This window comes from Hydra viridissima, unplaced genomic scaffold, assembly GCF_058129835.1.
Source record: "Hydra viridissima isolate aposymbiotic clone 2 unplaced genomic scaffold, HvirCarnegie_v1 scaffold_7, whole genome shotgun sequence".
Taxonomy (NCBI): Eukaryota; Metazoa; Cnidaria; class Hydrozoa; order Anthoathecata; family Hydridae; genus Hydra; species Hydra viridissima.
Window position 1 is genome coordinate 5,404,020 of NW_028324306.1, and position 21,001 is coordinate 5,425,020.

The 21,001-nt window shown below is 31.5% G+C and overlaps 1 protein-coding gene and 2 pseudogenes across 2 annotated transcripts; 2 read left to right on the forward strand and 1 right to left on the reverse strand.

Moving 5' to 3' along the window:
* Positions 1–5,374: 5,374 nt before the first annotated feature.
* On the forward strand, positions 5,375–6,321 carry LOC149885797 (E3 SUMO-protein ligase ZBED1-like). The gene is made up of 2 exons (XM_090094267.1): positions 5,375–6,203; positions 6,269–6,321. Exons 1-2 carry the CDS (start codon positions 5,375–5,377, stop codon positions 6,319–6,321), a joined length of 882 nt encoding a protein of 293 aa, XP_089950393.1.
* A 45-nt stretch (positions 6,322–6,366) lies between these two features.
* On the forward strand, positions 6,367–7,227 carry LOC149885798 (E3 SUMO-protein ligase ZBED1-like; annotated as a pseudogene).
* A 10,507-nt stretch (positions 7,228–17,734) lies between these two features.
* LOC145184888 (uncharacterized) lies at positions 17,735–20,973 on the reverse strand (annotated as a pseudogene). Its single transcript, XR_016454587.1, has 3 exons — positions 20,844–20,973; positions 18,760–20,215; positions 17,735–18,642 (listed from the first exon to the last, which is right to left on the reverse strand). The product of XR_016454587.1 is annotated as an uncharacterized LOC145184888 (transcript).
* Between the last annotated feature and the right edge of the window lie 28 nt (positions 20,974–21,001).

Below are 21,001 nucleotides of genomic sequence, written 5' to 3' on the forward strand. Positions count from 1 at the left end.
TATCACATTCGAGAAGTGAAATAAATAAATTTCTTAACTCTATAAAATGTATCAAAACATTAAACTCAACATCTCGCAAGGACAAGCTGACAAAATTAAAAAAGCGATGCATGATAAAACTGCAACCAGCATAAAACTCACTCATCAAGACTTGAACGGCGAACATGTTCTTGCTGTCACTAACGCGCAACTCAACCAAATTGCAAAAGCCTATAAAGCTGGAAAAGGCCTCACGCTCAAACTCAGCAAAAAACAACTCATGCACAACGCAAAAGTAGAAGGTGGATTCATCGGTGCTTTACTCCCCTTACTCGGTACGCTTGCATCCCGTGCAGCTCCAGTACTTGCAAAAGGTTTATTAGGTGGACTTGCTTCATCTGCCGGTTCAGCTATGGTTGATTCTATCGCTGGACGAGGTTTTAATCATAAAAAACCCAAAACATTTTACTTGAGCAAAGATGGAAAAGGAATAAAAATAACCAAATTTGGTTCAGGCTTATTCTTAAAACCTTGGACTGGAAATACTCAAGGCGATGGGCTCTTTGTTAAAACTGGAAAAGGACTCTTTGCTAAAACTGGAAAAGGACATGAAATAACAGGAGGTTTCATCGGTGCTCTACTCCCCTTACTCGGTACGCTTGCAAGCACTCTTATTTCTGGTTCTGGTTTACTTCTCGGTCCAAATTCACCCTTCAATAGCATACCCATTTTAGGCTCCATTCTATGAAAATCGCTTGTTAAAAAATTCGGATAAACTTTTTAAGAAATTAAAAAAATGATCGACTTTCAATGGATTGACGTAGAAGGAATTGTTTTACCTAATGAAGCTTTAACTAACTTTCAATTGATAAAGGTTGCTAAACAGTTAAAATTGAAAAACTTTCAAGGTGTTTTTGTGAGGGATGATTTATAAAAAAAACCGAGAAGAAAAGAATGTGGGATTGTCAACACGGGGGATTCGAGCACTGGTGGGTTTCATTGGGTGTGCTGGTATAAAGACGCTGACAAAAAATACAGCTTCGACTCTTATGCTCAGCCTCCTCTTGTTGAGCTGGTCGACTACTTGAAAAGCCCTGTCTTTTACAACAGTGAAAGAGTGCAATTTGGTGACACTTCTTATTGTGGCCATTTGTGTCTTTACGTCTTGAAAAAGTTGGATGAAGGTCTTGACTTTCAAGAAGTTATCAATACCTTGTGGTAGACTGCCTAATAAATAAGGAAGAAAAGCTTGCAACCATGAACGTTTTCCGATCCCATGATCATGACGTATACACCGAAGAAATTAACAAAGTCGCACTCAGCGCTAACGACGACAAAAGAATTATCTTAGATGACGGAATTCACACACTTGCCATCGGTCACTACAAGATAACAACTTCATAACAACATTAAAGCTCACTTTTAAAAGGATGCACGCTTTTTAAAACTGAAAATTCATCAAAATCACCTTCAAACACAACAAAATATGCATTTTAGACACTACTTTCATTAAAAAAATTGATGCGCTGTTCATGCATTTTGTGCTCATGCGCCAGAACCGGCTTTTCCCTATATATGACATAATTATATAAGAAACCCTGCGAGCAAACTAACATTTAAATAAACGTTTAATTAAAGTTCGCCCAAAACGTTTACATTTACGGTGGAATGCAAGAACTGAACTTCAAACCTTTAGTGCGACTTGAGCGAATGTATAAAGCGAACTTCAACTCAAGTCAGACTTGAAAAGCAAAAATAGACCGTTTTCAAATCTGACTTCAAACCAGACTTGAGAGAGTAAAAATTCTTTCCGAATGCAAGAAGTCGACTTGAAGTTTCAAGTCAGACTTCAAATCTCAAGCCTGACATGAACGGAATGCAGAAAGCGAACTTGAACTGAAGTCAGACTTGAAAAACAAGAAATTTTGCATTTTCAAGTCATTTTTTCAAGTCTGCAACAGACCAATCTTGAAACCAAACTTGAAAAAAAAATAAATAAATAAACCGCCATTATCATTTTGCTGATGCGTAACAAAGCTGATGCGTAACAAAGCTGATGCGTAACTTTACTATTACTATATAACTTATTGCAACTTTTTTTAACCCAAAAAATGAAAGTGAAATCCGATACAATTACAGTTTTAGAAGTACACGCATGTTGAATGTTTTTGTTGAATATTGTTTTGGCGTATCGAAAAAACAATACCTTCGTCTTAATATTCCTTTACGAACAAAACTGCAAAACTCCATAACTATAATCCCAGCAAACATTGACAGACGGGTACAATATGGTTTTTAACTGGGCTTATGAGAACGGGATTTAGAAGGGTTTGTGTTCTGGTTTCCAGACGGGTCCCGTATGATTGAAAAATTAAGCAAAAATAGTAATATGGGCCGCATGTGGTGATTATAAGGGCTAAGAAAACTGGGATTTTTACGGGTTTCCCATTAGGGACCCATCTGGTGAAAGTAATATGCGGAAAAATCTATGCAATCAGACCATTATTGCCATTTGCAACTTACCTTGTGCCAAAAAAGTTTTTACAATATAACGTATAAATTAAAGTTATAATCGTTTTCTTGTTTTATGTTTTTTATGAAACTCTATATAAAAAGTTGTTATAAATATTTTCTTTCTTTAATAAATAGTTGAAAATTTTACAAAGTTTTACATGCAATTTGAACAATAAATACTTTAAAGAATCATTAATATTTACGTTTATGAAAAGTAACGCCACAAGGAAATGCATATAATGTTATAAAGTTCACGTGAGGGTTTTCACATTTGTCTTACTTCCTTGTGGCATATATTCTTAGAATCATGAATAGATTTTGAAGACCATTGAACATTTATCTTTAAAACCAAAAGTGCAATTTAGTAATATTTTATTCGTATACAAAGGAGATTGTAGAGTATGGATTTTTTCTATTTTCGTTACATTTTGTAGCAGAGTAACTTACTGTGTAATTTCTGTACTGTGTTACTGAGTAAGATGTTGTATGCAATAGTTGCATTCGATGAAGAAAACAATACAGAATGCTATGAGTGAAAATGTGTTATCAACAATTTCCTCTAGAAAATCTACAGATTTTTATTGGCCTTGCTGGACAAATATGAAAAAAGTAGGCTTAGCTAAATCAATATGTCAAGAACCTGAGGTTGGATGGCTTATGTTTTCAGGAAGAATTTTGTCAACTGCAGGTAGTTTATATAATATTCTCAAAGATAGTAAAGTAATAATTTTGATAATCTTTTATAAATTTATCTAAGCATTTAATCATAATTATTGAAATTTAAAAATGAAATTTTGATACATCAATAATTATCATAAGTACTTTTTAAAATTTAGACAGAATCTGAAGCAAAAGAAAAATGCAGATATGCAGAAGATACCTAAAATGTTGATGAAGTATATCAAAACCAAGTAGGTATATAAAGTTACATAATTTTAATTAAACATACAAAAGATGTTTATGTTAATGTTACTGGCTTAAAACTTGTACATTTATGAGTTATTAAAGTTTCAAAAAAAATAATAATACTTTTGATATTTTGCCAATCCTTTAGAGATAATCAAGAAAAGACTTTTGAGAAAAGTGATTAAGATATTGCTTTAATACTTGTTTTGATAATTGTTATCTATTATAATGTTAGGTTCCAATTAAATATTTGTCATTTATAGATTGCATAAAAATTTTTATGAATATTATAGCTTCCATTGTCAAGGTTTTTCTGTAGGAGAAAGTTTTAATTTTTTATAATGTTTTATGGTATATATATATATATATATATATATATATATATATATATATATATATATATATATATATATATATATATATATATATGATTTGAATGTTGACATCTTGTATAAGAGTGTATGTTATGTTAATAAAAAACATCAAATAATACGAATTCTCTAAATACAAATATTAATTTATGATGAAATTTTCGCTGGATTATGGTTACCAGCATCATCAGCTCGATAAATTTCATTCGATAAATCTCATTACACCACGTTTATTTTAAATAAAGTTCCTTAAGTCCCTGATTGAACTACCTTATAGTGTTTTATACCTTTTCTGCGTATTAATCGCTAATTTATTTAATCGATTAAAATTTCTTTAATCAGTAATATTTCGATTAATTTTTGCCGGTTTCCGTTACTTGTTTTTTTGTTATTTTTTTTGCCGTACATATATATAATTACAAGTTTCGTAATTTATAATAGTAATATTTACAAGTTTCCTTAGTCAAAATATATAAACGAGATTAAATTTTAGCATGAAGAATATATTTTGATATCTGTTAATTTGATAAATGTTAAGCATAAAAATTTATAAAAAATTTATCGAGCTGATGATGCTGGTAACCATAATCCAGCGAAAATTTCATCATAAATTAATATTTGTATTTAGAGAATTCGTATTATTTGATGTTTTTTATTAACATATATATATATATATATATATATATATATATATATATATATATATATATATATATATATATATATATATATATATATATATATATGTATATATATTAGGGCTGCGTATTAATCGCTAATTTATTTAATCGATTAAAATTTCTTTAATCAGTAATATTTCGATTAATTTTTGCCGGTTTCCGTTACTTGTTTTTTTGTTATTTTTTTTGCCGTACATATATATAATTACAAGTTTCGTAATTTATAATAGTAATATTTACAAGTTTCCTTAGTCAAAATATATAAACGAGATTATAATTATAATTAAAATAGTACAGACAGGACTTCAAGAAGATCGTACTGATCTTATCACGAAGCTTACAAGTGAATAATATATATTATGTTCAATATAGGTAATATATTATATATTAAGTACAACTAGTTGTATTAAAACTAATCGAATATTAAAGTAAACTTTAATATTCTTCAATTAGAATAAACTCAAGATTACCTGTTTCTCTTATATTATATTTATTAACGTTATTTATAAAGAAATTATTTGTGAAATGGTATGGTACATGGCCTAATTTAAATTTTAGCATGAAGAATATATTTTGATATCTGTTAATTTGATAAATGTTAAGCATAAAAATTTATAAAAAAATATATATCGTTTTCATATAAATCATTCGAAAAGAAGTTATTTTCAGTTTTAAAAGTTTTAAAAACGTCTAAAGGCAACTTTTCAAAATCAATTGTTTCAAAGTCATTAGCCATGACGAAAAAGAGTATTAAATTTAGAACTTTTCAATAGAATTCGATAAATATAAAATTAATTTTGAAAGCGCGTATCTTGAAAATCTCGACTAAAAATTTTGTCATATTTTAAAATACTTACTGACCTGGGAACATTATCTTACATTTCTATATCCGTTTCTAAAGTAAACAAAGTTTGTTTTGCAAATATGGCTGCGGCAACTAATGAAAGCAACGTTTCTGTCAAACATTTAACTGGAAAGTTAAGCAAGCATCTTGTTTTCAAGTTGAATGCTGATGGTAAAGTAGACGAAGGTGACAAAATATACTGCGTTCACTGCAAGAAACAGTTTGCTTTCCGTGGCTCAAACACATCGCTGACTTATCACCTTCAGCACAAGCATCCTCTGAAATATCAACAGGTTGTCGACAGTGAACGTAAGATGACCCCTCAGATAAAATCAATCACCAATTTATTTACGTGTCAGTCAAACAAGCCTGTCAGTAAAAAGGTCTCAGCCGACCTGAAGGTGGCAATAGCTCATTGGATTGCCAGTTCTGGACGTCCAACAGCAATTGTAGAAGATGCTGGACTAGAGGCGGTGCTTCGTATTGCCCTTCAAAACCAGACTTGTACTTTGCCCAGTCGCCGTACAATCGACACTGTCATTGGAGAGATGTACAACGAGAAGTTGAATGAGCACAAGAAAGCTCTAAAATGCATTCATAGTATTGCTCTAACTACTGACTTTTGGACCTCCACCAACATTGAATCGTACTGTGGGATAACAGGTCATTGGATTGATTCTGAGTGGAAACTGACGTCTGTCGCTTTAGCTTGCATAAATGTTGAAGAAAGACACACTGCTGATAATGTTGCCAGTTTCTATGAAGAGTTTGCCGCAACGTGGAACATTGCTGAAAAAATTAGCTGTATCGTAACGGACAGTGCACGAAATATGGTTGCTGCTATAGGACGGACGGATTACAGCCATATATCGTGTATTGCTCACTGTCTTCAACTGACCATACTAGCAGGTTTGAAAGCAGCTGATTCATCTCCTTTTCTGGCTAAATGTCGACAGCTAGTTGGACATTTTAAGCGCAGTTCAAGGAATACATCAGAGCTAAAGGCCAGCCAAGCCAGTACCTCTAACAGGTCTGACGATGTGAAGTTTCATAAATTGCGGCAGGATGTAGCTACGCGGTGGAACAGTACCTACCTAATGTTAGCCAGATTGCTGGAAGTGAAAGATGCCATTAAGCAGTATCATATTGACCATCCCGAGAATTACACTGGAGATAAACTAAGGGAGTTGGACTGGGAGAAAATGTCAAAATTTGTCTCGGTATTGGGTCCACTTGCAGATGCTACTGAGAATATTGGTAGTGAACAGTATGCTACATGTTCGGCTGTACTTCCGTTTGAAACATTTTTGCGCAGACTTCTGCGGGTTAATGATGACGATCCAGGGTATATAGCACGTTTCAAATCTGCAACACTAAATGACTTCTCAGGTTGCATTGAAAACATTGATGCATTGCCAACGTTGCAAATGGCTGTGGCATAGACCCACGTTACAAGAAACTTGGCTGTCTCTCAAGAGAGAAACGTGAAGCAGTTTGGACAATACTTTCTAATGCATTTTGGGTGTACTGTAACCAAAGACAGAGAGCTGAACGTGAAGCTACTACCAGCACTGGCGAGGCATCAGAACCTGTGCGTAAGAAATTGAAACTTACTCTGTTGGTCAGCGACTCGGAATCGCAATCCTCATCAGATGAATCACAAACAGTACATGGCTCACTGGCTGAGCTTACACGATATCAAGAAGAAGGTGTAATTCCAGAAACTGAGAATCCCCTCATGTGGTGGCAACTGAACAGGCATCGTTACCCTAACCTGAGCAGTTTTGTGCAGACAATTCTGTGTGTACCTGCCACTTCTGTTCCTTGTGAAAGACTGTTTAGTTCGTCAGGGTACATTTTCAACAAATTGCGATCTTGTCTACTTCCAGAAAACGTTAACGTCCTCGTTTGTTTACGTGACTGGCTAAAGTGATGCCTACTTGTACTTGTCAATTAAACTTAATACAGTATAGCAGGCATTAAGTGTCTTGTTTGTTAACGTTTGTGAATACTGTAGTTAGTTAACGTTTACCGATAACAACTTCACCTCACCAGTGGTGAAAAGCAGGTTATTCTGTCGACTTCAGAATTAATCGAAATTAATCAATTAATTGATTAAAATTTTAGACGATTAATCGAACAAAAAAAAATTAATCAGTACCAGCCCTAATATATATATATGAAATATCAAAGAGAATAGATAGATAATAGATAGAAAATGTCATAATTAAGCGAGCTCTACTTATGTATAGAGTGTTCAAGGGGAATCGAAAATCTTTCCGATTTAGTAAAAGTCTGATTTATCCAGGGTTCAACTTAATAAGGTATATATATATATATATATATATATATATATATATATATATATATATATATATATATATATATATATATATATATATATATATATATATATATATATATATATATATATATATATATATTTAGGAGTATAATCAGGAAATGCCAACCTTATCAACCAAGCACAAGAAGATGCGCTCTATGTTTAAATGAAAAAACTGAAATTGCCATCTATAGAGGCGCAAATTTATTAAATAAAAAGCAAGAGCTGGTTAGTAAGTGTAGGCATATGAATAAATACATGCTTGCGTCATTTGACAGTAAAGACTAATTTGAAGCCATTAATAAGAACAATTCTTTTTTAACGACATTTTTAACGGTTTTTTCGTTTTTCTTTAATGTTCTCTTTTTGTAACGTTTTTTTCATTATGTATTTTGGCTGATGATTGCCGGCACGCCGGTATGAAACTTTAAGTACCAACAAAGTTGTAATCCTTTGCTGTATCTTCTATGTAATTGCTCTTGCCAGCAGGCTATTGAGCACTCTCGAGTGAAGAAGTCTTTTACTAATCATAATATATATATATATATATATATATATATATATATATATATATATATATATATATATATATATATATGTATATATATATAATGTATATATTATACATATATATATAAACATAATATATATATATATTGCATATATATATGTATATATATATATATATATATATATATATATATATATATATATATATATATATATATATATATATATATAATTTAGAGCCTTTAACATTACTTGCAGGTCCTTGTGCTAAAACGGAATGTGGTGTGCAAAACACTTGCTCAGCTGTGCAACAAATTAAACAAAGCGAGAAATTTTAATAATCAAGAGTTTTCTGGTGGAATAGTTCTCCATTCACCATTAAATATGATTTTAGTTTTTCATTTAAAATAGTTGTGTTTTTTTTTGTCACTGATGCTATTTAGAAGTACAGTCGACTCTCGATATCTCGAATACTTGATATCTCGAACTTTTGAGTATCTGGAACTTTTTTAGCGGTCCCATGGACATAACGTATTAGTTTAGGCTAAAATCCTCTCGATATCTCGAACCTTATTATCTCGAACTTTTTGGTATCTCGAACAATATTTTCGGTCCACAGGGCAATTTTCTCTCGTTATCTCGAACTTTTCAACATTTTTTTTTTCAAAAATGTTTTAATAAAATTTAATTTTTTTAAATTCCAATTTTCGAAAAAAAAAAATTTTTAATTCCATTTTTAAATTCGATTTTTTTTAAGAATCGAATTTCTGAAAAGTTTTCCTTTAATATATAATTTATTCTTTTTGTCAAACGCAGCAACATGCCGCTCGTTAAACGAAAACTCACGAACAAATCTATAATAGAAAAATGCAAGGCATTAAAAGACCTAGAGACTGGGATGTCTAACAAAGAGGTTGCCAAAAAGTATGGAGTCCCAAAGAACACATTATCAACCTGGATTAAAAATGAAACCAAGTTATTAACCTCACTGGAAAAAAATGGCACAAAATCTAAACGGAAGAAACTTTGTAGTGGTAATTTCAAAAATGTAGACGAGGCCATATACACTTGGTTCGTTGCAAAAAGAAGTCAATAAGTACCAATTGATGGTACCATACTAAAAGAAAAGGCACTAAAATTCGCAGAAGCATTAGGAGAGTTGGATTTTAAAGCATCTGATTGTTGGTTTCTTAATTGGAAAGAAAGGTCAGTTAAATTTTGTCAAATCTTGTTCAATTTTAATATAAACAAATAACATGTATCTGTTTATATTTAATTTATTTAGTTTTTTAAACGTGTAACTAAAATTCAATTATTCTGTTCCTATTTTTAGGAACGGCATCAGCTTTAAAATAATCTCAGGCGAATGTGCCGCCGTGACGAATAATATGACTGCTTCGTGGAATGAAACTACACTTCCAACATTGCTTTTGAATTACAAGCTTGAAAACATTTTCAATGCCGATGAGTTTGGACTATTTTACCAGTGCCTACCAAACAAAACATACTATTTATCACGAGAAAAATGTTTTGGGGGAAAAAATAGTAAAGTCAGACTAACAGGCATAGCAGCAGGGAGTGCAACGGGAGAAAAATTACCTATGTTTGTTATTGGAAAATCTAAAAACCCACGGTGTTTTAAGAACATTAAACAACTTCCTTGCACATATAAAAATCAGCTAAAAATTTGGATGACCGGAGACCTTTTTACAGAATGGGTAATGAAACTTGACTCATTTTTTCGTGCTCAAGACAGGAAAGTAGCACTCCTGGTGGATAACTGTTCTGCCCACCCACACATTGAAGGGCTAAGCAACATCAACCTAATATTTTTCCCCCCTAACACCACATCTGTCCTTCAGCCCATGGATCAAGGCGTAATACGAAGTCTTAAAGCTCATTATCGTCACAAAATTGTGCGTTTGTGTATCAAGGCTGTCGATAATAACGAACCCATGCCAAAAATTTCTATACTTCAAGCAATGAAAGATCTTGTTTCTTCGTGGAATGCTGTGTCGAAGGAGACTGTCATCAACTGCTTTAAAAAAGCTGGTATCAGCAAAACAAACAAGAGTATTGAAGAAGCTGATGGTGATCAATCTTTTAAATTTTTGACAGAAGAACTTAACCGTTTGCGAGAGTTAGATCCTCATGCCGTCCAAGAAGATCTCTCAGCGGAATCTTACATTGGTTTAGATTGCGATGTAGTAACCACCGGTTCACTTGCTACTGATGCTGAAATCATTGCTCAGATTTTAGACCCTAATTTTGAAAACGATGATAATGAAGTTGAAGATAGCGTTGACGAAGCTATTGACGTCGAAGCCCCGCCACGCCCATCTGATATTCAATTAGAAATTGCTTTTGAAACAATTCAAAATGCTTCGCTATACAGCTCAAAATACGGAAATGAAATACAATCCCTAGCACTAAAACTTGAGGATTTAATGAAGATGGAAAAGATGGATAATTTAAAGCAATATCAGAAAACAGATTTTTTCCAAAAGTTGTAGTTTTTTTTGTTAATGATTTTTGTCAGAAAAATAACTTGTTTTAATGAAAGTCGGGCAATTTTATTTATTTTCAACCCTTTTCTTGATATCTCGAACTCTCGATATCTCGAACTTTTTTTCCGGTCCTCTTACTGTTCGAGATATCGAGAGTCGACTGTATATTTCAAAGTTTAAGACCATACTGGGATAATGCTTGATTGCTGAAACAATTATTGTATTTTGTTTCTTTTAGTTTTAGTGTTCTTTCTGACATAGAGTATTGAATTAAATTGCATAATGATGTTAGTGCTTCCTGTTTAATAGATTTCTGCATTATTAAAACGACCTTGATATATATTTTTTCTCTAATTTTTAGCCAATGCAAGTTGTTATATTCTTTGTTATTTACTTGAGTTTCTATTCTGGTTTTAAATACCAGTCTTGCTGCACTGTTCTGAACAGACTGCAGTTTTTTTTAATAGTGTTTATCAATTCCAAAGTAGAGGGAGTTACAATAATATATTTGTGAAAATAATAGTGAACATAATATGGTGCACAGATCTTTATGGGATAAGAATTGTTTTATTTTGGGTATTTTTCTCATTATATTGTAGCAGTTTTTAACAGTCGTATTTATTTGTGTTTTTAAAGATAATTGATTGTCGAGTATCACATCTAGACTTTTTGCAGAATCAACAAATCAAACGCATTTCTTGTTAACAAAAATACCCTTAATAATAATATCTTTTTGAATGTTAGGTCCCGCCTTAAAATGACTTAAGGGCCCTTTAAGGGTCCCTTCGTGTTTCAGGGTATTCTAAGGGCAAATTTTCTCAAACAATTATTTATCAAAACTAAAAAATATCAGCTTACATTACTTTTCAGCACAAAATTAGTATATTTTTGATGATTTTTTAAAGTTAGGGTGTGCTTAGGGCAGATCCTAATAAGGGGCGGCTTAGGGCTAAACTCGGGCTAGCCCAAAATCGGCTCTAATTTTCTGGATTTTTAAAACTCGGAAAAAAACGATTTAACAGAACAATTTTGAACCATTCAGAAAGAAACTCCGTAAAGCTGGATTGTATGTATAAATGGAGCACAAAAGCAATGAATGTAAATTAGGATTTCCTTTGTTTAAGGGGGCATCCATAAAGTACGTACGCAGTATGGGGGAGGGGGGTTACCAAAAAACGTACAAATGCGTACAAGGGGAGGGGGAGTGTTCAAGACAGCGAGTACGTACGTGGTTTGACTATCTTTCTCAGGAATTATTTTTAAAACTTGATCAGTATAAAAAGCAATGAACTTTTCGAATGTAAAAAATTTTTTTTTTTTTTTAAATTACGCAACCTGGTTTTTTTCTTTTCAATTAAAGCGTTACAACAAGTTAATTTTTTATTATTTTAAATTAATATTTTATTATTAACTTTTTATTAACAATGTACTACTTCAAATTATTATTAAAGTTTAAATGTATTTTTTCTGATTATAAAAAACAATTATTTTTAAAAACAACAATTTTAATGCTAATAGAGACCAACACCTTTCGTTGCGAAATCTTACTGCAATTAATTTGAGTCGGGTTATTTTTTTACGTTCTTCGCTTTAACGACACTGAATCTTATGATTAAATCGTTTATTTCCAGATAAACAAAAACTTTTATCTTTCTAATCGAATAATTAAAAACGTTGCAACAAAAAAAAACTGCTTACTCCCAAGATGTCGAACGAATTTGTTGGGAACGAGAAAAAGTATCTTAAACTCCTTGAGTTATATTAGAAAGCATATTCAACACTTGAAAAACAAAAGCAGTATCAGCGCGCACAGGAGTTCTGGAAAATAGTAAAGTATGATCAGTCTTTGTATGAAAAAAAAAATAAACGAATTAAAAGTGAAAGCAAAAAAGTCAAAAGGATCAATCATGTCATTCTGGGAAAATGCTTTATCACCGCCTAGCAAAAAGAAAAAAAATATCCATCCAGGGTCGTCTTCGTCAAATAAAATACAAAGTTTTCCGAACGTAACTACGACAGAACCTGAAAGGATTGAACTTAGTAAGCCATTTTTTGTAATAATTTACAAACTTTTTCTCTCGTGATTTTCTATATATTGAATTCAACCGAATTGGTAATTAAACTACATTGTACGACTATATTGCAATTGCATAGTTTTATTCATCATAACTGGACAACTTGACCATTTTCTCTACATCCAACCTCTATAACTGTCAAGAATTTATAATAGTTTATTTTTGGGTATTTCCTAATTTAGATTTAACATCAAACGAGAAGGAAAGAGCAAATCCGGCGCAAGTTAAAAGTCGGAAGAAAATCTCAGATCTTGAATCACAGCTTTCATCCTTGATAATTTTACGCGGTTCTGGTTTGTCTACTGTAACGAGAAAACAACTAGACAATGTGAAAGAAAGCAAAAGAAGATAAAAAACAAACTTGGACAGGTAAATGTTAAGAGATATATCGAATAGAGCTAAGAAGCATAGACGTCTTCGCCATAAAAACCAAACTTTTAAGCAGGCAGTAACTTTCAAAATTTTGTTTTTCAAATTGTCAATAAGAACTTCTAATTGAGGATTTACAAAGTTCGCAGAATCCAGGAAACCTTAAGTATAGAAGGTTTTATAACGGAATCAAAGATTTGTGTAATATTTTATTTTCAGATTGATTCGTGAATCGGCACGACAAAGAAAACGGAGACAAAAACTTAAAGAGGGCATCGAAACAGTTTGTCAAAACAACCCTGAAGTATCAAGTGCTTTGAAACAGTTTATGCGAAACCATCCTGGACGACCACGGCTCGAAATTGATCAACCAGAACTTTTATCAACAATCACAAAAATTGTGCAAAACTCATCAGAAGCAGATGAGCGTCGAAGAACAGAATGTTTTCGCAGTGTCTCCACTTTGGATGATCTTCAGAAAGAGCTGACAAAAATAGGCTTCAACTTCAGTAGAAGTAGTTTGTACCTTCGTCTTTTACCACGACGTGAAAACACCCATGAATGAAAAAAGCATGTAAAAACAGTTCCTGTGAAGCTACTACGTCCAGAAAATTCACTGCGAAAAATTAATGATGATAGAATGTTTGCCAAATCTTTTATTGATGACATGTTTGAAGTTTGCAATTTGTTTGGACCAAAAGCTGTGCTTTTCATGTCCAATGATGTTAAAGCCAGGGTACCGTTGGCTCTTACTGCTGCAAGCCTTCAAGCGCCGTTGCTGATGCATATGGAATACAAGGTCAAACTTATGGATCATGACTTTGTCGTTGGCCCACAGCACAAGTTAATCCCATCGGTGTATGGCATATGCGAAGTTAACAATAATGGAAATGTATCCTACAGTGGAGACACTTTCATACGCATAAGAAGTGGGAAACACGATACATCGAATGCTTCTACACATGCTTTTGATGTTAGGGAACTTTTTGAAACCAAGATGGTTAGACGTAAACCAATTATGTTAATGGAGACTGATGGAGCTCAAGATGAGGCACCACGCTTCCCTAAAACGTTAGCAACTGCTGTTGATCTCTTCCGCTTGCTGGATTTAGATGTCTTGCTTCACGGTGTGAATGCAGCTGGGCTTTCAGCCTTCATCCCATTGAAAGAAGAATGGCATCTCTTTCTCGTGATTTGGCTGGAATAGTTCTTCCCCATGATTATTTTGGCGATCACCTTGATTCTTCTGGGAAGACAATCAACCAAGAACTGGAGGTAGAAAGTTTCCAAAAAGCGGCTGACGTTTTATCCCAAGTTTGGGAGAAAACCGTCATCGACGGTTAGCTTGTTAATTGCCGGGCAGTACCAGTTGGAAAAGCATATAAACCGCCGAATCCTGATCCTGTTTGGGTAGAGAAACATTGCCAGCAATCGCGATACTCTCTACAAGCTGTGAAATGCCAAGACAAGTTATGTTGTTCATCGTTTGAAACAAATTGGCTGAATACCATCCCCCAACGTTTCATTCCATTTCCGACCATCTACGAGTACTGCGAGAATGGTTACAAAGCGATGGAACCGTCTCGATATTTTAAAAACATATCAAACTATTCAAACTTTGCACCTCTGACGCATAGGCTTTTGCTACAAGATATACCTACAGAAGGCTAAAAGTACAAAATTATACCATTTGATCTGTATTGCCCTTCATTGGAAAAAAAGCTTTTAAACGGAATTTGCGACAAATGCAATAAATACTGGCCGAGCGAGGCAGCAATGAAACGGCACAAGAAAGCACATAAAAAACAAAAAATAAAGATTGATATGGAGAGTGGTTTAAGTGAAAGTGAAGAAGTCAGTGAGGAGATTACTAATGAAAGATTAGAAGCAGAGTTCATGCCTGTTTTCCATAACATTTTCAATTTATTTTAGTCACCACTTGTGGAAATATAAATAGCTAAATTGATCTTTTTTGTATTTAATGATTTGAAAACTTTTTTTTTTTGGGTGGGGGGGAGGTCATACTTTTTTAATAAATAACGCGTACGAACGCAGAGGGGGAGGGGGTGTTAAAGCGTACAAGTGCGTACAAGAGGGGAGGGGGGTCCAAAAGCATTGGTTTTACTGCGTACGTACTTTATGGACGTCCCCTAATATAAATTATTAATTTTTGAGACTAATACTCACCAAACACATGCTACAAAAAAGATTGCTGTCAGTTTTTTTACTAAGAGTAATTAGTCAAACTAATTGAACAAACTCATACACCTCTGTACCTTACAGTGCTAAAAGGCCTATTTTTAAAAAAATTGTTTTTTTCAGGTAAAGTTTCATTAAGAGAAAGTCATGAAAGTAAAAAAGAATCCAAGTGTCATTTTTTATCTCTTCATATAAAGTTTTTATTTCTGTTTGAGTTTGAGTGAAAACAAAATTTGAATGTTTTAATCTCCATTCCCACATGTAAGTTATTAACATTATCAAATTTCTTTAATGTAATTTTAATCATGCATAAATGTATATTATCAGTTGCTAAATGTCATTGTTAAAATAAATATCATTTAATAATATTTTTTTAATTTAGTTCTAGCCTGATTGTATAAGACACGCTGGTAAATTTGAGTTAAAAATCTCCCACATCATAGTCCAAAAGAACGTATTTTCCGCAAAAATTTGCCTGAATTTAGTAAAAACAAGTACACTTTAAAACGTTATTTATGCAAAAGTATAACGTATTTTGTTGTGGATTTTTTAGAAGATTTTCAGGAAAGAGATAAAAAACCATTTTAATTAAAAAACACATAATAATAAGTGTTTTTAGGCGTAAATTTTACTTTTCCATTGTGCTGTATCAATATTGGAATCAAAAGTGGTATTCGTTGAGGAGATTGCTTTAACGAAAAAGTTTAAAAACTAGATATTGCAATAATTGCTATAAAGTTACGTGTTTTGAGTTTGCAACTTTTGTTTTAAAATGTTAGTAAGAAGCTAAAAGTTTCGAAAATGTGTCAAAAAAACATATTTTTTAAGCTTTTAATGTTAAAATATGCAATTTGAAAGCAATAAAAAAGTTGTGAAGACAAAATGTAGTTTTAAGTATATACAAGTCATTCCCTAAGTATTTAAGGAAATGGTTGAAAGCCTATCTACTACGAATATGCATTTTGATTCTCACTATTTGTGTTTCATGTTAATTTGACTTTGCGCCCATTATGGATTTTCGTATCTTTTTATATAAACAATAACAACGATTTTTTTTAACAAATCAAAATATAATTTTTAGAATAGTATACAAATTGAAAAATGTTGCATGCTTAGCAATATATCTTTTTAACATTGTTTTATTTACTTATGTTTGTATACTATACTTGTAACATAATTGTATTATAATTGTTACAATTAAGATTATAATAAAAATTCTAAATGCATATGTTTTTATTAAAAAATCTTTTTATAGTTATATTTAAACTTTTCCTTCAAATCTTTTAAACTTTTTTTTCAAATCTTTTAAAGTTCAACTATTCAAAGAAGAAAATAACAAATTTTAGTACTTAAAACTTTAAATCGCATATCTTTCTTATATTATTTTATATATTTCTTATATTATTGGGTTTGCTATTAAATATTTAAACTGATTTTTTTTTCAGAGCAGTTTAACAAATCAATGTTAACAAAGTTTCAACTTTACATAATTTAAACTCTATAGTTTAATAACTAAGAGTTTAGTATTTTAGTTTTCTTAGGTTATGTATATAGAAAAAGAACTGCTCTAAATTAAATATGCATTCTGGGTCATGTGATAAACATCGACCCCGTTCATGTTTTTGGAAAATCTCCTCTGCTCAAAGATTTCATCAAAAAAAAATGTTGATGTTAAAAAAAACAAACTTAAATAAACGCTCTGCCTTTGAAAGTAAGTAAGGCGTTAAATTTTTTTTTTGTGATATACTATGTCATATATAGGTTATTTTATTTATATAGATTGCTTTATAATAGTAATAATATAATATAATATATATATATATATATATATATATATATATATATATATATATATATATATATATATATATATATATATATATATATATATATAAAATAAATTAAATTAGTAAAAAACACTTATCTAATTTTTGTTTTCTTCTACACTGTTTTGCCATCAGTAGGTTCATCAGGAAGAGACTCATCAGTAGGTTCATCAGGAAGAGGACTCTTCCTGATGAACCTACTGATGGCAAAACACAGTGTAAAAGAAAACAAAAATTAGATAAGTGTTTTTTACTAATTTAATTTATTATTGCTCTGTTCTTTAAGAATATTGAGCACTCTATTTGTAGAATATACTAACATAATTTATATATATAAATATATATATATATATATATATATATATATATATATATATATATATATATATATATATATATATATATAAAACGAAGAAACAACAACTATGTATGGTACTTAAAGCTTCATGCCTAGCGGCAATCATCACCCATGAAATACAAATCAAAAATCTATAAAAACCGTTACAAATTGCAAAAATTACTGTATCGTGTGCTCTGACGTCATATTAGGAAAAAGAGGAGGAAAAGAAAGAAAGAAAAACATTAACTTAAAAAAAACTCTTACATATGATTTATATTTACAACAAGCCCTCTAGACGTCTTATCAAGTCTTTTTTTGAACCAATAACACTCTTTTTACGAGCTTTCAGCTCATTTCTAAGCTGGTAAATAGTTAATGCTTGAGGAATAAGTTGAGAAATAACTTGATTGCATTCATTTTTTGCTGTGTGTTTATTCAACGAACATGCATCTGTAAATCTTTTGCTACATATTTTGCATTTAACAGGCTTTATTATGAATAAAATATCTTCGGTCAAATATTTCTTCTGGACACAATCTAAAATTTAAACAGACTCGATGCAAACTTGACACAAAAGCTCAGATTGTAGTGAACGTGAACAGTTACAGCATTCTTTGTCTGTAACAGGTTTACAAGGTCGAAAATGAGATTGATACATGGATGGTATTGGAAAATGATAAGGCAAGTAAAAATTTCGTACATAGCTAGACCGCATCAGTTGATATCATTTACCTCTTTCGTCTTGTTTTGTAGATCTGTTGCTAAAAGTTTTTAATTCTTGTTTAATGGATGAATGTTTGGATTCTTTTCCTTGGATAGAAAGAATCCCATAACCAACTTCATAACCCTTGAAAATTTCTTCCGCATAAAATGGAACAACATAACCAATAGTCCAAACTGTACTGTTGCAGTTTAGAGGGAAAAAAAGCGCAAATAATAAAAAAAATCTTTGACAGGCAGCAGTAACACTTTCAACATAATTTTCATCAACAACATCTACAATGTTAATTATACTTCCAACATCTCGAAGTGCAGTAAATATCTGCGCTAGAACTAGTCTTATAGCTTTTTCCTGTTCTGATTCTTTATTATGTTTCAAAACGTCAACTAAGCGATAACTATATTGGGCAATCGATATCGCTTGTGCACCAATAATCCTGACAGATGGAGTCTTCAATCTTTGAAATGAATAAATATTACAATATGATATTTTGATACAAAAATTATAATAAAAAAACCAATATGCAAAATTACTTATAATAATTTTAAATTTGTTTACTGTAAATATAACTTACCGATTATCTTCCACAAGGTAATGTTCTTCATACATTTTACCAATAAAACTTAAGCCAATGCCAAAAATAGAATCAGAAGAATGCTTAGCTGGTTCTTTTAGGATTTTACAAAACTCAACAAATCTGTTTCGTCTTGTTGCTTCAAAATATAATACATTTAGGCAATGTGTCCAATTGTTTATTTCTAAATGTAGGGGGTCTGGTTTTATTCTGTCTGAAAATATACCAATTCTTGATTCACCTAACTGACGCAATCCATTCTCAGCCATAAAATCCAGAGACTTTAGATGTTTGGCATTTTCTGACAACACATTTGAAAAACCATTTTAAAACTGTTGTAACATGGTAAGATCATTTTTTCGACAAGTGTTATCAGAAATCTTCCATTTCTTGTCAGAAGTTGAATACCCAATTGATCCGTCTATAAAAGTAAATTCACTTTTGTGAACATTGCAGAAAAGAGATGGGTAGGTAGCACTTGTTGGAAACACATTTGCTGCCCAATACAACCAGGATGTATCACCAGCAGGAACAAAGGAAAATGTTACTTTTTCATTGTTTATATAAAACAGATTACCTTCAATTAACTCCATTTCCTCACTATGCTGTCTCCATAAGTTTGCACATACATCATCTTTTTCACCAGCTGTTAACATATGAAGGGGAAAGTGGAATTCACGACTACGAATACAACTTCCATAGCTCCATAATGACATTGTAGCTATAGTCATTGTTTCTTCTTTTGACTCAGGTGCGCTATCATCAGAAAACTCAACAACAAAATGATTTATGTTCCCATTAAACCACCTAAGTTTATCTTTCATTGTTTTTACTTTCAAATTTAGATCAGCAATCATTGTGACTAATGCTGTCACTGTACGCGAAACACCTCCTTTTATAAAATGAATATCTCCAATATCGAGATTGTTAACAAAAGTTTCAACAGCTCTATCAGAAATACTTGATGTTTTCAATAAAATGTTATGTTCTCCGTAAGATATTATATTACTTTCATTATTGTGTTCAGTGAAAGAATTATTTTGTATTTTACACAGCATGGTATACTTTCTCCTTGACATATAATTTAAATATTTTGTTAGAACTGCTTTTCGTAAACAAGTGTCACTTTTTATATGAACATCTGATATTTTACCAACAAAATTTTCAAGAAACTTCCCTCTTTTATAAGAAAGTATTAAGTTTTCCATCTCAGATATTGTAGCAATACTTCTTAAATAATCCCATGCACCATTAATTGATCAATTTCTTCCACCATGAACATATTCAAGAACATTTTTTGTTTCTTCACGACGTCTATAACGAGTTGAATTTGATGAGTCATTAATCATATCAAAGCTTGTACAATTACTTTCACATCGCTTCCGTTAATGACCTTTTTTATCTAGGAAATGTTTGAGATCTTCAGATTGATCTTCATTGTCTTTTAATTCCTTTCCTAGGTTAGTTTTTAAAATAGATATATTGTTCAAAGTATATATATATATATATATATATATATATATATATAGCTATTTCAAGTTGTATTATTTTCAAATACAATATCTCTTGTTCGTATAAGAGTGCTCAATATTTTGTATAAATAGAGCAATATATATATATATAAAACGAAGAAACAACAACTATGTATAGTACTTAAAGTTTCATGCCTAGCGGCAATCATCACCCATGAAATACAAATCAAAAATCTATAAAAACCGTTACAAATTGCAAAAATTACTGTATCGTGTGCTCTGACGTCATATTAGGAAAAAGAGGAGGAAAAGAAAGAAAGAAAGAAAGAAAGAAAGCAATAAAGAAGTAAAGAAATGAAAGAAAGCAATAGAGAAATAAAGAAAAGAAAAGAAAGAAAAGAAAAGAAAGGAAAGAAAAGAAAAGAAAAGAAAAGGAAAGAAAGAAAAGAAAGAAAAGAACGAAAAGAAAGAAAGAAAAGAAAGGAAAGAAAGAAAGAAAAGAAAAGAAAGAAATAATATAGGCCTAGTCACCAGTATCAAATTTCGAAAGAAGAAATTTATTTCTATGCCTGCATTTTGAAACCAATTCGTTCTTCTTATTCAATAAGGTACCTTCATTAAACATAATAATCATGTACTTCTCATGCAGGCATAGCATGCAACATTTTGTGGCCGGGTTGTACGATTTGCAATGTTTGATTATCTTCCACTTAACGGTAGGTGTGAAATTTTCTTCTTTCATTTTCCATATTTCTTTCGATAGTTCTGTG